Source organism: Urocitellus parryii, chromosome 11, assembly GCF_045843805.1.
Source record: "Urocitellus parryii isolate mUroPar1 chromosome 11, mUroPar1.hap1, whole genome shotgun sequence".
NCBI lineage: Eukaryota > Metazoa > Chordata > Mammalia > Rodentia > Sciuridae > Urocitellus > Urocitellus parryii.
This window is the reverse complement of record NC_135541.1, coordinates 10,170,286-10,194,936: the sequence shown is the minus strand read 5'-3', so window position 1 is coordinate 10,194,936 and position 24,651 is coordinate 10,170,286. Positions and strand designations below refer to the sequence as shown.

The 24,651-nt window shown below is 40.8% G+C and overlaps 1 protein-coding gene across 2 annotated transcripts in view; it reads right to left on the bottom strand.

Moving 5' to 3' along the window:
- Spen (spen family transcriptional repressor) overlaps window positions 1-17,942 on the bottom strand; it is an 81,077-nt gene extending 63,135 nt beyond the window's left edge. For both annotated transcript variants that reach the window (XM_026400863.2, XM_026400864.2), the window contains exon 1: window positions 17,791-17,942. In XM_026400863.2, coding sequence (XP_026256648.1) covers window positions 17,791-17,873 — 83 coding nt within the window. In that variant the 5' untranslated portion in view covers window positions 17,874-17,942. The remainder of the gene's footprint in view (window positions 1-17,790) is intronic.
- Window positions 17,943-24,651: the final 6,709 nt, after the last annotated feature.

Genomic DNA, 24,651 nt, shown 5'->3' with positions numbered 1-24,651 from the left:
TAGTTTGTATTTGCTCAAAAATATTCACCATCAATATATTAAACTGATCAAAACACTATATCATGGCTGGGGTTGAGGGGAGTCAGTGACAGATGTTTGCTTAGCATTCGTTAGTCCCTAGCATTACCATCCACATCCTTCAACTTATTCTGTACAGATATACCTTGGTATCCACAGGGGATTGGTTCTAGAACCAAAACATCTCCCTACTCACCCCAAAGGCAGATACCAAATAGCAGCTCAAGTCTTTTACATAAAATGGTAATGTATATGCATATTGATATACATATATCTTCCCATATACCTGGAGGTTTTTGTTTGTTTTTTGAGATAAAGTCTCCCTATGTTGCTCAAACTGTCCCATAATTCCTGGGCACAAACAATCCTCCTATCTCACTTCCTGAAAAGATAGATATTCCCATATACTTTAAACCATCTCTCAAAATTACTTTTAAATGCCTAATTCAATGCTGCTGCTTTGTAAATATGTGTTATACTGGGAGATGGGGCTGTAGCTCTGTGGTAGAGAATATGCTTACCACAAGTGAGGCCCTGGGTTGGAACCCCAGCACCACCACACCCCGAAACCCTTTCTCCCTCAAAAAAGTGGTTATATTGTTTAGGGAATAATGACAATGCATAAGGCATTCACAACAGAATCAATTTTTTTCCAAATATTTTCAATGTGTACATGATTGGCTAAGGAGGACCAACTGTATTCTTATATTCTTTCATTCCTGTAATACCAGTGACTTGAAAGGATGAGGTAGGATGGCCAGATTCAAGGTCAGCCTCAGCAACTTAGCAAGACCCTGTTTCAAAATAATAAAGTTTTAAAAGAACTAGAAACAGCTCAGTAGGGCTGGAGTTGTGTCTCAATGGTAGAGCATTTGTCCAGTAAATGTCAGGCACTGGGTTTGATGGCCAGCACATTTAAAAAAGAAAAGAAACATATATCACTGGGTTCAATCCCTATTACTACCCAATCCCCACCACCCCCCCCCCAAAAAAAAAAAACAGATGCTCTTGGCATTTGACATGTATTAGGAGCAAAACAAAGATCACTTAGCCTCACAGAATTTACTTACAATTTTCAATTTTCTGACAGTGAAAAAAAAGACCCCTTCCTAGTCCAAAACTGTTTCCAAAAACTCCACAAGAAACTTACTCCAGGGGCTGGGGATGTGGCTCACATGGTAGTGTGCTCGCCTAGCATGTGTGAGGCACTGGGTTCGATTCTCAGCATCACATAAAAATAAAATAAAGATATTGTGTCCACTTAAAACTAAAAAATAAATATTAAAAAAAAAGAAAAAGAAACTTACTCCATTAATTCCAAAGTGTGATCCATTACACATCAATCATTAGCATACTAAAACCCAATAAATTTTCTTAATACCCCTTCTTTCCAGAAGAAACTGCATTCAACTTTGTCAGAGTTATCAACAAGAATACAAAGAGTAATTTTAATTCCAGCTTTTGCATCTGACCTACTAAAAAGCAATAGCAATGAACTGCCACATACTTCATTTGCACACAACTCCTCCTACTAAAGAGATCAATCCTCCCTGAGTCATTCTTGAAACAACACAACAAAACTACACCCCACTGAGAAAACAACACATTCCAAGTTTGGTACTAAACTCCTCTATTTCCCAGTTAATTTCTAGAGTTCACATCTCAGGGGTTGGGGGATAAGCTCAATGGGAGAGCCCTTGCCTAGGAAGCACAAGATGCTAGGTTCAGTTCCAGCATGGGTGTGGGGATGTGGGATCAGACCTCAGCCTTTCATCATCGCCTACATTACTACTCTATTTCCAGGTAAGAAGATTCTGTCTTCCAAGGCTATCCAGGTTTCAAAATCCTACTACGAGTTATAGAATTGTGATGAGCAGAGTATAAGTCTCTTTGAAGATGCATGCAATTAACCTAGCCAACCACACACCTAAATCCAATTCAAGTTGAATATCACCTCAGCACTCAAAAAGTTTTAGATTTCTGACCATTTTGGATTTTTGGATTAGGACTGCTTAAGAGGTAAAGTCTATGCAAATATTATAAACTATGAAAAACTATAAAATCTTGAACACTTCTCATTTCAAGCCTTTCAGATAAAGGATACTCAACTTGTAAATCATTTTCCAGAGATTACATACTTTATCATGGGCTGGGGATATAGCTCAGTAATAGAGCACCCTGGGTTTAATCCTTGGTACTGGGGGAAAAAAAAAGAAGAAAGTTATCAAAATACCAATTTCTGGGCTGAAGCTGTGGCTCAATGATAGAGCACTAGCCTGGCATGTGTGATGCCCTGGGTTCGATCCTCAGCACTGCATATAAGTAAATAAACTCCACTGACAACTAAAAATATTTTTTTTAAATGCCAATTTCCTACCATTTTATCCCATGATTATCAAATTGTTCATTATTAGAAAGCAAATAAGGGCTGGGGATGTGGCTAAGCTGTAACACGCTCGCCTGGCATGCACAGGGCATTTCGATCCTCAGCACCACATAAAATAAAGATGTTGTGTTCACTGAAAATTGAAAAATAAATATTTTAAAAAATTCTCTTTCTCTTTCTCTTAAAAAAATATTTTAAAAAAAAGAAAAGAAAGCAAATTATAGGGTCTGGAGGTGTAGTTCAGTGGTAGGTGCTTACCTGGTATATGCAAGGCCCTGGGTTCCATTCCCAGCAACACCAAAAAAAAAAAAAAAAAAAAAAAAAGATAAAGGATCCAAGGGAGAAATGATGCATACCTGCAATCCCAATTACTATAATATAGGCTACACTGAAAGCTGAGGCAGGACAACTGCCAACCTGGGCAGTTTAGCAAGACCCTGGTCTCAAAAAAAAAAAAAAAAAAAAACGTTTAAAAGGGCTGGGCAGGTAACTCAGTGAGGACATGTCTCTAAATCAACTTGAATTTTTAAAAGGGTGGGGATATGGTTCAGTGGTTAAGTGCCTCTGGGTTCATAGCTAGTACAAACAAACACTGCCCAACCTGGCCTGAAATTTACCAGCTTTCTACCTCAGCCTCCCCCAGTAGCTGGGATTATAAGTATGGGCCACCAGAAAGTATTGTTTCTCTTTTGAACTCAGGTCATAAATGTATCCATTTTAACCAATCTATCTGGAATACTGCAGGAACATCAACACATGTATTACTTTTTTATAGCAAAAAATATTTATGAAGGAGTTACTAATATATAAATCAACCACTTGGTTTTATACTTAGACCAAAAGACTGGTTTCCCCTCTGTGTAAGACATTTATTTATTTATTTATGCATTGCTGGAGACCAGGGCCTTTCTCATGCTAGACAAGCACTGAACCACTGAGCAACACCACCAACCCCACACCTTTACTTTCTACTTCACAGACTGGGATTGCTTCAGGTATGCAAAAAGACAGACTTTCAAGAAATTTTTAACAGGGCCTCCCTACGCTGCCCAGGCTGCCCCTAGCTTCGTAGGTAGCGGGACTATAGGCAATTGCCACCATACAACCAGCTTGAATAATGTAGCTTAGCCCCTGTTAATCCCAGGGGCTCAGGAGACTGAGGCAGGAGGATGACAAATTCAAAGCCAGCATTAGCAACTTAGTGAGAACCTGTCTCTGAATAAAATACAAAAAAAGGGCTGTGGATGTGGCTCAGTACATAAGCCCCTCTGGGTTCAATCCCAGGTACCAAAATTAATAATAATAATGTATTTTGGGCTCAAGAGGTAGCGCACTCGCCTGGCATACATGGGGCACTGGGTTTGATCCTCAGCACACATAAAAATAAAGATGTTGTGTCCACCAAAAACTAAAAAAAAAAAATATTAAAATAATAATAATAATAATGTATTTTAACATTAAATTAGAGCTGGGCACATTGTTTTTACACCATCACAGCTCAATTTTTAAGTAAAAAAATTATTATGATAAAATAAAGTTAGTTATTTTAACCATTTACATGTACAAGTCTCAATCTTTTAAAGCTAACCAAAGCTATTATTTGTCATCAACATAATAGCTTTAGATATTAAAGCTACTTTATTAAAACTACTGATACACACTTCAAAATACTAAATGTAGGTCTAACTCAGAATTATATACTTAGATCACAAGACTCCCATTATTGGACATAATCAAATAAAGATAATGATATTTATAATGTCATGTCTCTTATCAATCAAAACAAATCAAAGTCAAAAGTAAAACTTGAAAGTTTTAACAATCATCTAGCAAGTCAAAGATTTCTTTTTCTGGGGCTGTGGTTCAGCAATAGAGAGCTTGCAAGTGGGAGGCACTAGGTTCAACCCTCAGCACACCATAAAAAAAAAAAAAAAGTTACTGTGTTCATCTACGACTAAAACTACAAGACTAAAAATTTTTTTCTTTTTTCTTTCTGGTATGTGCTCTATCACTGAACTGTTTACCCCCAGCCCTCTTAAATAAATTCAAATAGTCTGCATAACTGTAACAAATTAGTTAATGACTTTATGCTATCCAAAGACATGTACTGTACATAAACAGAAACCCACCGAATGGAAGAAAATATTTGCAAGTTATTTATCTAATTAGAAACTCTTACAACTCAATGATGAAAACAATCCAATTTCTTAAATGGGAAACAAATATAAACAGACATTTTCCCAAAGATATACAAATGAACAATAAACACATTAAAGATGATCCATACCGTCAACTCATAGGGAAAATAAAAATCAAAACCACAATGAATCAGGCGAGATGGCACATGCCTGTGATCCCAGTAACTTGGGAGGCAGAGACAGGAGGACTGCAACAGATCAGGCTTGGCAACTCAGTGAGACCCTGTCTCAAAATCGAAAGTCAAAAATAAAAAGGGTTAGGGATACAGCTCAGTGGTAGAGCACCTCTAGGTTCAATTCCCAGTATAGTAAGTGTACACACACACACACACACACACACACACACACACACACATCACTTCGTATCTACTAGGATGACTTTTAAAAAAAAAAAGACAATATCAAGTAGAGACATCTAAACCATCATACAAGGAAGCCACTTTGGAAAAAACATGTCAGTTCCTCAAAATGTTAGACAAAGAGGCTGAAGATAAGTTCCATAATAGAGCTCTTTAAGTGCTAGGATCTAAATTCATCCCCAGCACACCAAAAAATAAAGAAAGAATTAATGCATAAAACCAGCAATTCCACTCCTAGGTATATACTCAAAAGAACTTAAAACCTGATCACATTAAAATTACATACAGAAATGCTTGGGCTGGGGATGTGGCTCAAGTGGTAGCGCACTCGCCTGGCATACGTGTGGCCCGGGTTCGATCCTCAGCACCACATACAAACATGGATGTTGTGTCCACCAAAAACTAAAAAAAATAAAATATTAAAAAAATTCTCTCTCTCGCACTCTCTCACTCTCTTTCAAAAATAAAATAAAATAAAATAAAAAATAAATATTAAAAATTCTCTCTTTAAAAAAAAAAAAAAGAAATGCTCACAGCAACTTCCTTAAAAGCCTTTTCCCCACTTCCAAAAAAGGGAAACAATTCGAATGCCCATCAAGGTCCATCCATGTTTGTAGCGTGTATCAGAACTTCATTTCTAAAAGTGAATAATACTCATTTTACATGTTTCTCATCACATATCTGATAAATATTCTATTTATCCGTGTTGGTCTCGGACTAGCAGGTCACTGAGATCCTCCCACCTTCAGGAACTCTGGATCTTTAGCATAGGATACATGGTATTGCTCTACCACTGAGTTAGCCCCATATTACTTTATAGTATGAGAAACTACTGGTTTTAATTAGAAAGGGTTAAAAAAACTTAAAAACCGAAGATAAGCTTAATTCAACTAATAAAACTATATCCCATGTTTCTCTGAATTCAGAGTGAATGCCTAGATTCCTGTACATGAAAATCTGATATCTAGAACTCTTGGCAAAGGACACCTTTTTTCAGTAAAGCCCTAAATGATAAAATTCTTTGGAATTATTACTTCAGTGGGGGGGGGCATATTATTTATACACACATATACACTATTCTACAGCAATCTAATAAAAAGCCATTTACTAAGTAAAATTAACTTTTTTAATATTTATTTTTTAGGTGTAATGGACACAACACAAAACCCTTATTTTTATGTGATGTTGAGGATCGAACCCGGGTCCTGCCCATGCTAGGCGAGTACTCTATCGCTGAGCCACAATCCCAGCCCAGTAAAATTAACTTTTAACAAAAGGATAGTCTCAACTAATCTTTGAAAAGATCACTAAATTTTGTGTTTTGTATGACTGAATTCAGGGACACTCTACTACTGAACTACATCCCCAGGCCTTTTTATTTTTAGACAGGATCTTATTAAGTTACCCAGATTGGCCTAGAACTTGCCATCCTCCTACCTCAGCCACCCAACTGCTGGGATTACAGGTGTGTACTACTGCAAACACTACCCAATTTTGAAGAGAAAAACTCCAAATGTTCTGTGATCATATAAAATGCTCATGATCAACATTAACCACTTTTTAAATTAACAGTAAACAAAAAAATTAATCAAGACAAAACAACAACATGCAAGGCAAGTTGATCAAAAAGGGGAAGGTTGGGAAAAAAAAAAAAGTTCAAGTAGCAAAAGTCAAGACACTAAACAATAAATTAGCATAACTCTGCAGCAAGAGTCCCTAGTACAACTGCAAAGGACTCTTGGAAAGGGGCTTCCTACTTGCCTTGCCAGGACAATACTGACACTACAACTGATGAAAAAAATTAATCTCTATCCTTATTATTTATGTCAAATATTAATTTTTGAAATTAAAAATTTAGGAATATGTCTAGTTTTCACTGAAAAAACTAATGATTTATCCATATTTCATAACATATTGCTTGGATAGAAGACAAATATGTGATCACACCTTTTTAAAATATATATAAATTCCATATTCTTTTCATATATCTATCTCTTACACACACACACACACACACACACACACACACACACACACTTGGAGGGAGAATACTGAGGTTTTACCACTGAGCTATATCCCCAATCCTTTTTATTTTTTTGGACATGGGGGCCTCACTAAATTGCTGAGGCTGCCCTTGAATTTATGCTTCTCCTTCCTTTAGCCTCCCCAGTCCCTGGGATTATAGGCATGCACCTCCACTTGTGGTTCACTAGAAATATTTTTCTAAAATTTTGAGCGACTACCTCTACTTCCAGTTAAGAAAATAAGGTTCTTCCTCATCACTCTTCAATCTCTAAATATTTGGCTTTTTTCTACTCAACTCCAACATTTTTTATAAAACTAATAAATAAACTTGGACTAAATTAACTTCATCAAATTAAAACTAAGTTACTAGATTCTATGCCTGAAGATATTAATTATCCTTCCCTAAATTTATTAAATATTAACCTCTCCAGTCTACTTTTTTAATATTTATTTTTCAGTTTTAGGTGAACACAATATCTCCATTTTATTTTTATGTGGTGCTGAGAATCAAACCCAGTGCCTCACACATGCTAGGTGAGCACGCTACCACTTGAGCCGCATCCCCAGCCCTCCACTCAACATCTTAACCTGCCTAGTTATAGCTCTCAAACAAAAAGCTTTCTCTAAAAACGATACTTTTTTTGAGGAATTTTTCTCATAAAATTATTTTTTAAACAAATTTCAAATAAATTCAACATAAAAGCAATCAAAGGTCACAACCCTGAGACTCAAAGCTGTAATCAAAGTTCCTTTTTTGTACCTTCTTTTTTAGAAAGATGAAACAAAGTTATGCTGAAAAGGATTCATCTGTGTCCAAAAAAACAATTAAAAAACAACTCTGTTATTTCATAATAAGGTAGAAGAGATAAAAAGAGGTCTATAAGAACAAGTCTTTAGGGGCTGGGGATGTGGCTCAAGCCGTAGGGCGCTCGCCTGGTGTGCATGCAGCCCAGGTTCGATCCTCAGCACCACATACAAACAAAGATGTTGTGTCCCCAGATAACTGAAAAATAAATATTGAAATTCTCTCTCTCTCCTCTCTCTCTCTCCCTCTCTCCCTCTCTCACTCTCTTTAAAAAAAAAAAAAAAACAAGTCTTTATATGCCTTTGATTAGTGTAACAGAGCACATTTATCATTTTTTAAAATTAAGGGAAACCCAGGCAAGGTGGCACACACCTGTAATCCCAAGAGATTCAGGCGGCCAAGACTGGAAGATGCCAAGTTCAAGGGCACATTGGGCAATTTAGCAAAAACCTGTCTCAAAATCAGTGGTACAGCAGTTGCGCAGCATGTGTGAAGCCCCAGGGTCAATTCCCAGTACTGGAAAAAAAAAAAAAGTAATAAAATAAATGTTATGCAACATCTGGCTTGTTTGTATCAATGAACATGTGTGTTCATTTTAGAATACTAAGGATTGAACCTGGGCCCTCCTGCACTGTCCAGCATTTTATTTTTCTTTTTTTTTTTTTTTTTTTGGTACTGGGGATTGAACTCGGGGCCCTAGGTTACTAAGCCACATCCCCAGCACTATTTTGTATCTTATTTAGAGAGAGGGTCTCACTGAGTTGCTTAGCACCTCCCTTTTGCAGAGTCTGGCTTTGAGGTGTTGGGATTGCAGGCCTGCACTTCTGCACCTGGCTCCTCAGCTCCTTCTTAAATTTTATTTTTAGCCAGGGTCTTTTGAAATTGCTCAGTCAGGCCTGCAATTTGAGATCCTCCTGCCTCAGCCTCTTGAGTAGCTAAGATTGCAAGTGAGCTCCACCATGCACAGCTGGAACAGGTATCTTAATTACTTAAGGAAGCCACAACAGTGAAGGTGGGAAAGGGGAAAAAAAAAAAAAAAAAAGATTCAGGTCAATAAAGTTTGGAAGAGGTAAAGTCAGGGCAAAATTATAGTGAAATACCACACCAAAGTGAGGGTTGACACCCAAATAAAGGGAAAAAGGACTTCTAATATTATTACTAAGAAATGAACTCTCTCTGAGCCTGGTGGCACAGCTGTAATCCTGGCAGCTGTAGAGTCTGAGACAGAAGACAGCAAATTCAAAGCCAGCCTCAGCAATTTAGCAAGGCCCTAAGCAACTTAATGAGGCCCTGTTTCAAAATAAAAAATAAGAAAGGGCTGGGGATGTGGATCAGTTGTTAAGCACCCCTGGGTTCAGTCCTCAGGACCAAAAAGGAAAAAAAAGAAACTGTCTTTATCATTATCACCTCTCCCATGACTCACATATGATAGAGCTCAGACTGATCCAGTGGTTGAGCTCAGTTTCCGCAGAAAGTCAGTGATCCAAGTAAAATCAAACCTAAAATTTTAAGAATGAGGTGGTCCCAAATCTGCTTTAAAATGGCATCAGAAGCAAGTGCCATTTTGGCACTTTTGAATCCCTTAAGTAGTCTCCTACAGAAAAAATAAGGGCAAAAACAGGCAAATCACTTTCAGTCCCACCTTCCTTTCCCTGCCTTGCCCAGCTGGTTTCCAAGAAAGAGAACAGTTATGTACAGGAGGCCCCACAGAGGCGACAGAGGCAATGTCACCAGAGGTGAAGAAGAAAGGGAAACAGATTAAGTTGGGATATACTTACATAGAACATATAACTGAGCAAATAAGTATATCATGAATAATGGAAATCAGGTTTCTTGTCTGAGAAGGAATTTACAAATATGAAATGGGAGGTTAGAAAAATATTCACATATTGTAACATCTGTGAGCCCACAGTTTTAAAGTATGACATAGAGGCATGTTCATGTGTATATATACATGTACACCCAAAAAACACACCTCAGCTCTGCAGTAATGGCCAAACCAAAGCACCTAGATCTTGGTTTCTAAATAATTAAACTAAAAGGGGCCAGGGCTCCTTGAAGAAATAAATGTCTGTTTCAGTGACAGAGAAAGTACAAAATAAGCCTTTGTTGTGCCAGAAATGAGTATCTGAAGAATGATGGATGTGGCTCAAGGGGTAGGTAGCGCGCTCGCCTAGCGTGCGTGAGGCCCGGGTTCGATCCTCAGCACCACATACAAACAAAGATGTTGTGTCCGCCGAGAACTAAGAAAAAATAAATAAATATTTTAAAAATTCTCTCTCTCTCTGTCCCCCTTTCTCTCTCACTCTTTCTAAAAAAAAAAAAAAAATTAAAAAAAAAAAAAAAGAATGATGGAAACACAGTAGCTAGCTAACTTTTTATTTTTCTGGAAGGAATGGGGGCTATGACAGGGTCTCACTATGTTGCCCTGGCTGACCTGAAACTGAAACTCCTGGGTTCAAGAGATCATCCTGCTTCAGCCTTGCAAGAACCTGGGACTACAGGTGCATGCTCAACTACATTAGTAGCTAGTTTAAAGGCTCCCCTGCTGACTCAAAATTAGGATGTTATGGGCATCAAAACAAATAAGCAGGGCTGGGGACATAGCTCAGTTGGTAGAGTTCTTAGTTGGAGGATGGGGCAGGAGGACTGAAAGCTAGAGGCCAGCCTCAGCAACTAAGTAAGACCCTATCTCAAAATAAAATAAAAAGGGCTAGAGGTATGGCTCAGTGGTAGAGAGCCTCTAGGTTCAATCACCAGTACCACCAAAAAAGGGAAAGAAAAAAAAAAGGAAAGAGTAACAAAGCAAATGTGACAAAATGTTAATAACTAGGGAATTTCAGAGAAGGAGATCTGGGAATTTTTTGTTCTGTTCCTAAGCTATCTTTTTTAATTCTTTTTTCTTTTGAAATAATACAGGAAGAAGAAAAGTAAATGAAGTCCTCATTCTGGTATATCAAATGTCCATCTTCTCACATCTAAGATTATCTTCTCATCCCAAGCCTCAGGGTGCTCTACTCCCCTCCTTTGCTTTGTTTTTCCTCATACGTCATATACTGATGGTTGTGAGGCTGATTGATAGGTTCTTGGGATTCATGTACTATTTTGGTTCTCCCATTCCAGGTACTGTGGATTGAACCCAGGGGTACTTTACCCCTGAGCTACACCCCCAACCCTTTTTATTTTGAGAGTCTTGCTAAGTTGTTTTACTGTTTGGTCTACTTCTCTATATGTTCAAAATTCTCCAAGTCAGAATTTTTTTTAATATATCTGAAATAAAAACTGGTGATACCATAATCTACATACACACTTTTTATTCCTGCATCAAATAAAAGCATATAGCAGCATATCTCATGTTATTATAATTTTTCCAAGTCATGATGAGGATGAATAATGATGCATGGGGTGTAGTGGTGCATGCCTATAATCAACTACCATGTTGGTTGCCTGAGAAGGGATTTACAAACATGAAAATGGAGAGGTTAGAAAAATTCTCATGAAGTTGGAATAATGTCTAGTATTAGCTACACAGGTGAAGAAATAGTGTTTTCCGTTTGAATTTTCCTACACATATTCCAAAACTATAAAGATTTGAGTAGTTTCTTATATAATAAAAATCCTTAAACATACTAGAGATATGTGAACCCACAGTTTTAAAATATATGACATCTAGGGCTGGGGATGTGGCTCAAGCGGTAGCGCACTTGCCTGGCATGTGTGCGGCCTGGGTTCGATCCTCAGCACCACATACAAAGATGTTGTGTCCGCTGAGAACTAAAAAATAAATATTAAAAATTCTCTCTCCCTCCCTCCCTCCCTCCCCCTCTCTCTCTCTCTCTCTAATATATATATATATATATACACACACACACTTGAGATTTAAAAATGGGATGTGGCTCAAGAGGTAGCGCGCTCGCCTAGCGTGCGTGAGGCCCGGGTTCGATCCTCAGCACCACATACAAACGAAGATGTTGTGTCCGCCAAGAACTAAGAAAAATAAATAAATATTAAAATTCTCTCTCTCTCTCTCTCTCTGTCCCCCTCTCTCTCACTCTCTGTTTAAAAAAAAAAAAGAGAGAGATTTAAAAATAATAATAATAAAATAAATAAATGAAATATATGACATCTATAAACCAACACCATGTTGTTCCCCCGCCATACCACATATGAAAGAAATACTAAATGTCAATAAGACATAAATATGTATTTTCCCATTCAAGTTTAGTGCTTCCTCCTGAATTCTTACCTAAGCAGTAACAGTCTTCACTAAAGATTCTAACATCCTTCTGATATAATAAAGTAATAATGTGTTCTTTTATCATCATTCTTTCAACCCAAAGTAACTTTTAAATAACCCTGAATGCAAAGGAGCATAATTTTAAAAAATGAATGGGTGAATCAAAAAATGCTTGCTACCTAACAATTTATTGATTTATAAATTACATAAATCAGTCTGGCACGATAACACACACCTGTAATCCTAGCTACTTGGGAGCCTGAGGCTGGAGGATCAAGGCCTGCCTGGGCAAGTGAGTAAGACCCTGATTCAAAACAGAAAATAAGGGCTGGGTTTGTGGCTCGGTGGTAGAGTGCTTGCCTAGCACATGTGAGGCCCTGGGTTCCATCCTCAGCACCACGTAAAGATATAGCCTACAACTAAAAACTAAATAAATATTTTTATAAAATGGTAAGAACTTAAAGGTCAATACAAGGTATAATTGGAGAAATTTCAGTTTGTCAATATTCTCAGCAACTAATATAAAGAAACAAAGACAGAGGCTGGGGATATAGTTCAGTTGGTAGAGTGCTTGCCTTGCATGCACAAGGCCCTGGATTCAATCCCCAGCAACACACACACACACAAACTTGAAGATGGAGTAGTATCTAGTATTAGCTACACAGGTGAAGAAACAGTGTTTTCCGTTTGAATTTTCCTACACATATTCCAAAACTATAAAGATTTGAGCAGTTTCTTATATAATAAAAATCCTTAAACATACTACAGTTCTATTCGTTTCTATACTCAAAATTAAATCTTAAGCAATTAAATCCAAAGAGTCGCTAAATTTAAGTTAGGATTTTATACAGTTATTCCACTGTAGTTTTTTTTCAGATGCGTTATTTTCAACTTGGCAGACAAGGACCCATGCATGGGGACAATCTGAATATTGGAATGTTTTATACCAAGAACATCTCTTCACTGCAAAGCATATTTCCACACATTAAAAACCAGCTAGATATCACTCATAAATTACATGGCTTCTAATAAAATAATTAACATTTGGTTTCCACATTTTTAAAATGTAAGCAACAATGCTGGGGATACAGTTTAGGAACAGAGCACTTGCTTAGTATATTCATAGTCCCAGGTTCCATACCTATCACTGCCAAAAAAGAAAGTTAAAAAACAACCCTTCTAACTAAGGGGAAAATGACTTAAAAGAACATTTAGAAAAGCCTTCACTCACATCACTACTATGTTTATACTTCTGTGTAAATTTTCCCAAAACATTAGTGTTCATGGAATTTAAAATGTTTCATAAATCAAGTCTGAAATATTTCATAAACACACCAAACAACACAATCCCAAGTAATCAAGAATTTACAACAAAGGTGTCTGGAAATGTTACCCGCTATACAAATTGAATGCCATCACTCTTCCTTGCAATGAAGCCTAAACTGTCTTCCAATGTCACTTTTTTTTTTCCTTCTTTATACTGGGAATTGAATCCAGAGGTGCTTTATCACTGAGCTACATGCCCATCCATGTTTATTTATTTATTTTTTTTAATTTTGAGACAGTGTTTGCTAAGTTGCTTGGGACCTTGCTGAACTGCTGAGATTGGCCTTGAAATTGGGATACTCCTGCCTCAGCCTCCTGAGTGGTGATTAACTCCCAGCATAACTGATTTTTTTGTGTGTTATTTTAAAATATGCAAAAGTCTATCATGAAAATAGATATTCAAAATCATAATATTCAAAATCAGAGGTCATCTCATAGAAACCATCTGGTCTTGAATGCAGCAATGATGTAGGCTATGATAAGTAAAATTTGTTTACCCTAAAAATATCTCTTGCTATAAAGGACAAGGAAACTCTTCCTTATTATTTTATATGTGTCCAAGAAATAAGATATTTGAACATACGTAACATTTATTCAAACTATTTAAACTCGGGGAAAAAGCATTGTGATAAAATTCCTTTTTTCCCCTCTTAGAAGTACTGGGGATTGATTCCAGGGATGCTCTACTACTGAGCTAAGTCCCTACTCGCCCCACCCTGCAATTTTTTGAGTCAGGATCTGGCTAAATTGTCCAGCCTCAGACTTCTGATCCTCCTGCCTCAACCTCTGGAGTTGCTGGGATTACAGGCATATACTACAGTACCCAACCTAATAAAACATTTAAATTGCCAAAAATAAAGCATATTTAAATGGGTCTAATTCTTGACAAATTTTCAAGAATGAAGATTTACCACACCCAATCTTAGAGTAACATTTAACTTATGACTAAAACAAGCCGGTGGGAGGTGAATGGAAAGAACCTAATCTGAAAATAAGGCATAATTTTTAACAAAATCTTTCAAGGGTTCTATTCATTCCTTCTTTCTAATTCAAGGCTGGCCTTTGCACACACCTCTCTCTTACAACTAAAAGACAGCAACCAATTGTTGTGTAATTCCTCCCTTCCCCCTTCAACCCAGCCAACATACAAAGGAAAGGACTTTCTCCATTGTGCCCCTGTAATGAATCTTTGTTAACTAAAACCTGATTCAAAAAATAGTCCTTGCTTAATTTTTTTTAAATTCAGCATATGGAAAGCTATAAAGAGAATGAACACAATAGATTTATTATTATGCACGAAGGTAAAGACAAATTTTGAAAATTGCTCTTATGTTCTAAGGGTTTGGTCTTTCTTTGGCACAGAGGGAAAAAAGCCAAATCGGCATCCTTCCCTCAATCTATTGTCCACCAAAAACACTGATCAAAATATAAATTGGAAAAAGAAAATATGACTCGATACCCCCCCATCCCACCCCCAAACGTGTCTAAACTGTCCTGCCTCCAGAACTGTCTGGTTTAGTTCTTTTTTTAATCCAAATACTTTTTAATCCAGATACAAAAGCCTAGTCACTGTTAAGAGAACATTCATCTTGAAAACGTTTTATATAATGTATTCCCAGTGTACACCTCTTAATCCTGTAAAACAGTTATTAGTTAATGTTGCAATCAGCTAGGGAAAAGGGCAGAAGCAGGCACTTAGGCATCAGGTTTGTGTTTTTTTTTTTTCTTTCTTTCTTTTTTTTTTCCTTCCATGGGGGGCGTTGTTTTGTTTTTGCGGTACTGGGAACTGAACCCAGAACCTCACACGCTAGGCAAGTGCTTTACTACTGAGCTATTACCCCAAGCTTTAGTTTTGACATAGGTATTGCATGGTTTTTCTCATTCTGATGTCTACTGGACTCCAGAGGAGAATATCATTAAATTTTCTTGTAGAGCCATCACTCTGGTATAACTACCTTTCATCCCTTTTATTTAAAATTTTTCAGATTCGTTTTCCCTCCCGTAGCAGTCACACATTTTACAAAACATATTCTACAAAAGGAATAAAAGGCTGGTTGGTCCGTTTAGCTCCACAGCAGGATCATGGAGAACACTTCTTGTAGGCGCAGAAAGATAAACAAGAAACCAGAAATAGAGATTACCTGTTTTGGGGGCGGGAGGTATGAGAACCGGGAATTCCGGGGTCAAGGGTGAAGGGGAGATTTGTCTCCTATGTACCTTTTTATACTCGCTGAAACCATTAAAAAGTACTGCCTATTCAAATGAGATAAATTCATTTAAAATTTCTAAAAATCGCCTTTAAAATAAAGCTTTGAGTTTCAGAGACACAGTCTGCTTAATTTTAAAATAAAACCTGCTTCTGTCAGTAGCATCTGTTTTGGTGCACAATAGGCAGACCTTCCTCTCCAACGCAGCCGTGAGCACTGAACACCGCCAAGCTCTCCGAGGCAGCCCCGCCGCCTCCCTCTGTGCATTCTGCGCTCTGCTCTGCCGATTCCCACATAAAGTGGGTCCTGGCCGCCATTTTAGAAAGTCATTCACACGAGCCGGACCGCAGCGCCATCCGCTTAAAGCCCTTCCAGAAGCGCCTGGGACCACTTCCTCAGTCCTCTCCCTACCCCCTCTCATCTTGCAGAGGGGTCAAACTCCCCGCCAGAGGCATGCAATGTCTCTGAACTCTGCCTAATACGGAATGACACGTCGGGCTCTTAACAGGAGCAGAGCGAATGCTGCAATGCACGTGTCTGCACGTCGGTGCCCACGAATCTCCCGTGCAGAGACCCACAGGGAAAGTCCACCCGGAGATTAAAGGGAGCCCTTCTCAGCGGTTTTCCACTCCCATAATCTGCACCTAAATGATTTTTCCACCAAAACACTGACGATAACGGAGGCGGGGGCGGGAAAGGGGTGGAGCAGCACCAGGAAAGTTCCCATCTGCTACCCGCCTCAGCCCGCAGCCTCCGCTCATCCCAGGGCACGGAGGCGAGTTTCTCCTCCGACCTCCCCCTCGCCGGTCTCTCAGGCACCACGTAGTAAACACCGGGAGTCCCGGGGAGCGCGCACCTCCCCCAGGCCTGCCGGGACGGCTCAGCAGGTTATGAATGGCCTCTGCGCGCCCGGTCCTTTTCACACGCGGACACGCGCACACGCGCGCCCCAGCGGCGATTTAATACCCCGGTAACAGTAACCGCCAACACAATCAATGATCCTCCATCTGAAAGAGGAGCTCCGCCGCCGCTGCTTCCATTTCCTTATCCAAGCGGCTCCGGAACGAGCGACGCAACCTATTTTTCCCATGGTGACTCACTAATAAGGACGCCCCATAATTTCCCTCTCTCGCTAGATAGTAAGAGGAATTGAATTAGGAGCGAACCAGACTCGGAGCCCCTCAGGGTCCTGAAGACCGGCAGAAACAGCAACCTCCCAGGACGGCCGCAGCTCTGCGGCGGTCCTCCTCAGAGTGCGCCCAGTCCCAGCACCTCGTCATTTTAAGTAGTAGTCCCCACCGCGGCCTCCCCCCAGTGACAGCCCACATGCACTCCACAAAGAAAACAAGCGCCAAGCGCTACTGAAAAGTAAGGTGCACCAAGAGCAGCACCCAGTCCTACATGTCCAGACAAAACGTTCGGGAAGGTGGAAACCATTACATCTAACCCTGAAAGGCCGGCGCCTTTGAATCACTAGATTGACGAATTCGGGGGTGGGGACAGGACTACTGGGAAGGCCGCTGGGTCACAGGGCCGTGGCGGCGCGGGAGGTGCCCGCCTTGCCTTCCCGGCCGGAGCTCGGACGCTGGGTCCGCCACCCAAGCCCCGGAGGGAGGCCGGGCGCGGGGCGAAGGCGTCCAGAGGCGCCGCAGCCCAACTTCGGGCAGCCTCCTGCGCCGAGCCCGCAAAACGCGAAACCACTTGCCCGCTCCGCTGGTTTCCAGGCGCAACCCTCCGCGAAGTCCCCGGGACCTCTCCCACCTCCAGGGCGCCCCGCGGTACCCACCGGGGCTTGGGTTTCCGCGCAGCCCTCCCTCTCCAAGCCAGACATCTCGAGCGCGAGGAGCGGGAGTTGCTGCGGGACACGGGGCGCCGCGGCGGTCGGGCGGCCCCGGGTTCCCGCCCGGCCGCGGCCACTAGCAGCCCCGGAGCCGGGCGCAAGGACGCGACCCCGCGGGCGAGCTCGGCGACAGCGCCGCTCCTCCGCGGACGCGAGGGCACCCGGCCTGCTCCCCTCGGCGGGGAGGCGGCGGCCCCGCTCCGCCGAGGCCCGAGGCCCAACGCCGCGAAGGGGCCGAGCGGCCGGGGACAGCGCGCGCTGCCCGCACCCGCCGCGGGTCTGGCCGGGGTCCTGCTCACCAGTTCCGCGCACGGGGAGGGGCCGGCAACGGGCCGGTCGGACAGCGGCGCCCGAGGAGCGAGCGCGGCCCGGGGCCTCGTGTCACTCACCGTTTGAAATGCTCGATGATCTTCTCCTCCCGCACGTTCTCCGGTAAGTTGCCCACCCAGAGGTGCCTGGTTTCCCGGACCATGCTGGGCGGCGTGCCGGCGACCGCGGTGGCTGGCTCCCCCTCGCCGGCTTCGTACGAGGCCGTCAGCGCCGGGAGGCGGGCGCCGGGGCGGCGGCGGCGGCGGCTGCGGCGGTGGCGTCGGCAGCGGCGGCGGCTCCTCCGGCTCCCCCGGGTGCAGAGACCATCCCTCTCCCCCAGGTTCTGACTCTCGGGCCTCGCAGCTCCGCTCTGCCGCCACCACACACCCGAAGCCGACCCTCGCGCTCCGGCGGCGCATGCGCGCGGGCGGCGGCGGGCGGGGGGAGCGAGAGGAGGGGCAAGCGGGACCCGGGCGGCAGCGACTACGACGGAGCTGGCGCTGTGGCTGCCGGACGCTTCCCACCGGCGCGCGCGGCCCGCCTCCCGCCGCCTGGCCGCCGCCCCCTCGCCGCGGGTGCGCGCGCGTCCGCCCGCTCGCGGAGGCCGAGACGCCGAGTTCCTCACAGCCTGCGCGCAGGCGCGCGGCGCCCGGCGGGGAAGGGAGGGACGGCGCCGGGAGTCCTGCTCGCGCGCCGGGCCCTGGGACGCGGCGGGCTCAGTGCGGCCCCGGAGCCTTCCAGCACCGCGAGCAGACGGCCCCGGCGCCGGCCTGGGGAAGGAAAGGAGAGGACTCCGAACAGAAGCGGCTGCGGGAAGCGGCCGCCAGCCCCTGCCTCTTCCGGGCGCTTGGTCCCCGCCTGCTTGGGAAAGTGGCTGGAATTAGGCCGCCCTTCCCACCGCTGGCTGCGCAGTGACGGCCGCGGAAACCCGGCCCTCGCGGAACCGGGCTGTAACCTAAGCCGCTGCGTAGACAGCACCTTGCGAAACCTTTGCAAGGCAGGCTTGCTGCCACTGGGCGCGCAGGCAGTGGAGCCGAAAGAGGCGGCGGAGTCTGAGCCTCCCCTCCGGAGGGTTTGCGGTCCTTTAACACCATAGAGGAGAGGATTGGACCTCCGGCCTCGTTCGGGCTAGGGACTTTTGAAACCTGCAGTTGGACTTTTATTTTAAAAAGACCGGGTTACAGAAACCTGCGGAACACCCACCAAGTTAAGGCAACTGTACAGCATACCGAAAAACCGAGTTCATTAGAACAGCAACAGAAGGATGGTGCTTCAGATAAAAGCCAAATTTTATTTACTTTTTATTGGTTATTCAAAACAAAGCCAAATTTTAGATATTTGGTCTCATTCATTGTCTCAAGTACTAGGTCACAGTGGCGCATGCCTGTAATACCAGTGAGTCAGGAGGCTGAGGCAGGAGGATGGCGAGTTTGAGGCCAGCCTCAGCAATTTAGCGAGACCCTGTCTCAAAAAAAAAAGAAAGAAAGAAAAAGAAGGGCTGGGGATATAGCTCAGTTGGTAGAGTGCTTTCCTTACATGCACAAGACCCTGGGTTCAATCCCCAGCACCACAAAAACAAGAAAGAAAGAAAAAAAGAGTTGGGGTGTGGCTCAGTTGTAGAGACCCCGGGTTCAATCCCCAGCAACAAAAAAATAAATAAAAGTTTGAAAAATGCAAGCCGACTTATTTTCAAGCTCTGTAGTATTTTGAATTAGAAAATAGTCACTAAAACCAACTGCACCAGTGTCTGGAATCACTTGTGCATAATATTTTCTTTTGTTCCACAGAGGATAAAGCTCCAAATTCGTTTCGTTTTTATTTGCTTGTCTGTTATATAGCATAAATATTGTAATGAGTAACTCATAGTATAAAATTACTTGGGTCACCTTAAAATTTTTTCAGTTTTTTTAGGTGGAGATGGACTCAATACCTTTGTTTTTATGTGGTGCTAGTATGGAGCCCCAAGTGCCTCACACTTGTGAGACACTTGCTCTACCACTAAGCTACAACTCCAGCCTACATTAAACTTTCTTGTATTGAGCTTGTCTATACTGAATTGAATAAACTTGATCTCAGCAGGTCCTATCAACTGAAATTCTCTCTCTTTCCTCTTTCAGGGCGTTCAGGCTAAGCAAGTCCTATATCACACAGTTGCAACAATCATAGTATATGTGATTTCAGAATTTTAAAATGTTTTTGCCATACTGAGAATTCAACTTAGGGCCTCAAATATTCTAGGCTGTGCCATGAGTACATCTTTAGCCCTTTCTGGGTTTAATTTTGAGAAAGGGCCTTTCTAAACTGTGGAGGCTTGACCCCACACTTTCGATACTCCTCCTTCAGCTTCCTGACTAGCTAGAATTATAGACATTAGCCGCTAAGTCTGGCTGATTTTTGAAATTTTGACTGTTAAGATTTTCAGATTCTTGGGGCTAGGGATGTGGCTCAAGCGGTAGCGCGCTCACCTGGCATGCGTTTGGCCAGGGTTCGATCCTCAGCACCACATACAAACAAAGATGTTGTGTTCGCCAAAAACTAAAAAATAAATATTAAAAAAATTCTCTCTCTCTTTAAAAAAAAAAAAAGAAAAAAAAGATTTTCGGATTCTAAGCTACTGATTAATTTACTGGTTTATTTTTCTATGCCACTTTCCAGTTAGTTTAATTTTACATTTTCTATTTCAACATTCTTTTCTTTCTTTTTTTTCCTGGTCATTTTTATTTTTTATTTTGAGACAGAATCTCCCTAAATTGCCAACACTGTCCTTCAACTTGGATCCTTCTGCCTCAGCTTTCCAGTTGCTGGAATTACAAGTATGCACCACTGTGACTATTTCCTGCCCTTGTAATTTTTTTTCTTTGACTGTTTTGGAAACTTAAGTAAAAGGAATAAGCAAACAAAGAAGTTAGAAAAGTTGGGGGGGGAGCTTAGTAACTGTAAACAAAATGTGACACATTCATAAATTAAAGTATCTATTGCCACCATGGAAGTCTTTGTTGTCTTCATTGCAAACCAAAGTCATTAAACGAAATGGCTACTAGGGAAGCTGAAGCAGGAGCATCCCAAATTCAAGGCCAGTCTGGACAACTTAGAGAAACTGTCTCAATTTTTTAGAAAAGGGGAGGGGGCTGGGAATGTAGAGTACTTGCCTAGCTTCCAAAGCCCTGAGTTCAGTCCCCAGTACTACACATGGGCACAACAGTAAAAACATATCAACCTACATTAAGATGTAGGGTTGGCCATTTACATTTGGTCGTTTCTGTTATAACTGTCTCAAAAGGAAATTCAAACCAGCACACTAAATGGCTGTATTTAGTAATCTGCACTGAAATTCATAATTTTCACAATGCCTGAATTTCAAGCACTCAGAGGTTGAGGCACATTTTATTTATTTGTAAATACTTAAGTACTAGAAATTAAATCCAGGGGTGCTCAACCACTAAGTCTCATAGCCAGCACCCCCCCCCCTTTTGTTTTTCTTTTTCTTTTTTTTTTTTTTTTTTTTTTTTTTTTGAGACAGCATCTTGCTAAGTTACTTAGAGCCTTGCTAAATTGCTGAGGCTGGCTTTGCACTCATGCTCATCCTGCCTCAGCCTCTGAGCCACTGGGATTACACGCTTGCACCACTATGCAATAGGAGGCACATTTTAAAATACATTGCAAATTACTCATTTAAAACCTGATGGACTCTGAATTTGTTGAAACCACTTGGGAAAGACCAAAGTGTTGCCATGAAGAGCAAAAGAGGCATTAGAAGGGGCAACTGGCAAGAGGATCCGAAAAACAATATAAAAAAATGTAAAGTTCTTTTGAAAGCAAAATCATTAGGAGAAAGAATAGAAAAATAAATAACAGATAAATGTAATATTTTGTAACTATGCAGCAATAAAAGAATAAGTAAGGGCTGGGGTTGTGGCTCAGAGGTAGAATAATTACCTACCATGCATAAGGCACTGAGTTCAATCCTCAGCACCACATAAACATAAAATAAAGATATTGTATCCACCTATAACTAAAAAATATTTTGTTTAAAAAAGAATAGGTAAGACAAAAATAAAAAGCAATTAAGGTGTATTTATACTACTTTATCCATAGCACAAGAATAAGGACACATTACCTGAAAATAAAAAGCAACATGAACTGAGGGATGTGGCCTACCTGGGGAGTCCCAGCTACTTTCGAAGCTGAGACAGGAAGATCACTAGGATTACTTGAGCTTAGGTGTTTAAAACCAGCCTGAGCAAATAGTGGAAAGTCATTTAAAAAAAAAAGTGGCCAGGCAAAGTGAGGCTTGGGAGGCTGAGGCAGGAGGATCTCAAGGTCAAGACCGGTTTCAGCAATTTAGCAAGGTCCTAAGCAACTTAGCTGTCAAAATATTAAAAAAAAAAAAGGGGGCTGGGTATATGGCCCAGTAGTTAAGTACCCCAGGGTTTAATCCCCAGTACCCCGTCAAAAAGTGTCATATATTATACACACACACACATATACATACACACACATATATATATATATATATATATAAACCAACATGCTTATCAACATTTTAAAGGGGCTGGGGTGGTGGCTCAGAGGCAGAGTGCTTGCCTGGCACGTGTGAGGCCCTGGGTTCAATTCTCAGCACCACATACAAATAAATAAATTAAATAAAGGTCCATCAATGACTAAAAAATATTAAAATTTTTTTAAATGTTATCTTGATTATACCAAGCAGTGTTATTTCCCCATGTAAAAAGCAGAGTACTTCAATAGTTCCTTGCTTTTTTTTTTTTTTGCTGACCTTTCTATTGCAAAAATTCCCAATAATAACAAACTACCCTTGCATAGCCACAAATCAAGTATTTGATTTTCTCAGTGCTTTTCTTTTTTGCTGGCAATGCATCAAGAAAACACCAGGAAACCTTTTCTTCATTTCTATCCTTGTTACAAATATTTACAGGGGCATGTTAATATTTCTTCAAAAGCATGTAACTTTGTGTTTTCAATAGAAAGGAAAAAAGGGGGGAGACAAATAGAAAAGCAACTCACTCTATTATTCTCTGATGACTTTTTATCTTAATTAATAATTAATGCTCATTGAAAAAGATCAAAAAGTAGACTAATTTATCTATGATAATGATCAGAAAGTGAATTTCCTCATTTGAATATTAAGGAGAATTCAGAAAGGTAACATTAAAACAGAACCATTTGCAAAGGGGAATTAAAATAGATTTGTTTTTAATCAAGTCTTATTTTCACACTGAGAAGCTGCTGTATTTAGCATGCTAGACATGCTCAAAGAGTTCAGTCATGCGTATTGGAAGCTCAGATGGGGAAAGCATCTGAGCCTCAAACTCCAGCTCTGAATGCTAACCCAGCCACTGGAGCAAATGAATTAATATGAACATTTAAGTGGAAGGACAGAATAGCTACCGGATATTTAGAAATTATTTGGTTACATATTAGGTCCCAATCTATTAAAATGAAGCTGTCTCATAAGAAAACATGCACTTAAAATATAACCATTTTTCTAAAAAGCATTGTTTAAAAATGTATTCACTAGCTCTGAAATGACTAAAGTCCCAACCACAGGAGAGCCTGACAATACTAACAAATCCCCATTGTTAGAATCAGCACATTTCCCCCCAAAATAATAGAAAAATAAAAAGATAAGACCATTATTTTATTATCAAAGAGTATTAGACATCTTGATATTTTATTTTATTAGACATCTTGGTATTTCTGAAGGTCAAATAGTGAAAGAAACCAGCCTATTACCAGACTTGCCATATAAAAGTACATTGTGGGAAGATTATCTATACAAAAGTTACAAGAACAACAAAAATTTGAACAATTTTAGCCCTCTAGATCACTCTACAAGCTAACACTTCATAATTTACTCTTTAGACTTTAAGAAAACTAAATAATTTATTCCACATTGATTTTAGTTTTCCAGAAATTAATAGAATACCTGATTTTTCAAAAATCAGTTCTTACAGTTTCTACCATTCTTTATGCCAGGAAGGTGGTTGAAAGTAACCTTACCCACTGAGGAAACACTGTTAATGTATCTACATTCAGAATTACTAATTTACTAATATTTATGGAATAGAAAATAGCCAGGAAGGCTATTTACTAATGTTAATCATGGTTAATTAATATCCTATGTGGTAGAATTTGAATATAAAAATTTTATTCCTCTATATTTTCTAATATTTTTTGGGTGCCTTATTGGAAAAAGTTATAATAAAATAGTTTTTGGAAGTCAGCATCTGGGTCAATTTACTTAAGGGTTCCTCTGAAATGTTGATAACTTTACTACATTAAATTAACACATACAGGCAGGCTCATTGATAGATGTTATCCTAGTGACTCTGGAAGCTGAAGCAGAAATTCTAGCACAGCCTTGGTAACTTAGTGAGGCTCTGTCTCAAAATAAAAAACAAAAAGGGATGGGGATGGGGATATAGCTCAGTTGGTAGAGTGTTTGCCTCTCATGCACAAAGCCCTAAGATCTATAAAGATCTATCAACAACTAAGGAAAAAAATTAAAAGAAAAAAAAGAAAGGAATTCTGATTTCTGAAGACCCAGCACCACAGGGGGGAAAAAAAAGGGATGAGGATGTGACTTAGTGGTAAAGTGCCCCTGTGTATCAAAGAACTTTAAAATGAAAAGGTCTGGAGATAAAGCTCAGTGGTAATGTGTCCCTAGGTTCAATTCCAAACATCACTCACACTCACACACACACACACACACACACACACACACACACACAAAGAAAATATTTACATATTAACAGATCCCATATAAATAAAAATGTTATTATTCCCTATGTTAATTCAGATATTTCATAAAAACTTTTTTTTTCTTTTTTAAAGAGAGAGTGAGAGAGGAGAGAGAGAGAGAGAGAGAGAGAGAGAGAGAGAGAGAGAGAATTTTTAATATTTATTTTTTAGTTCTCGGT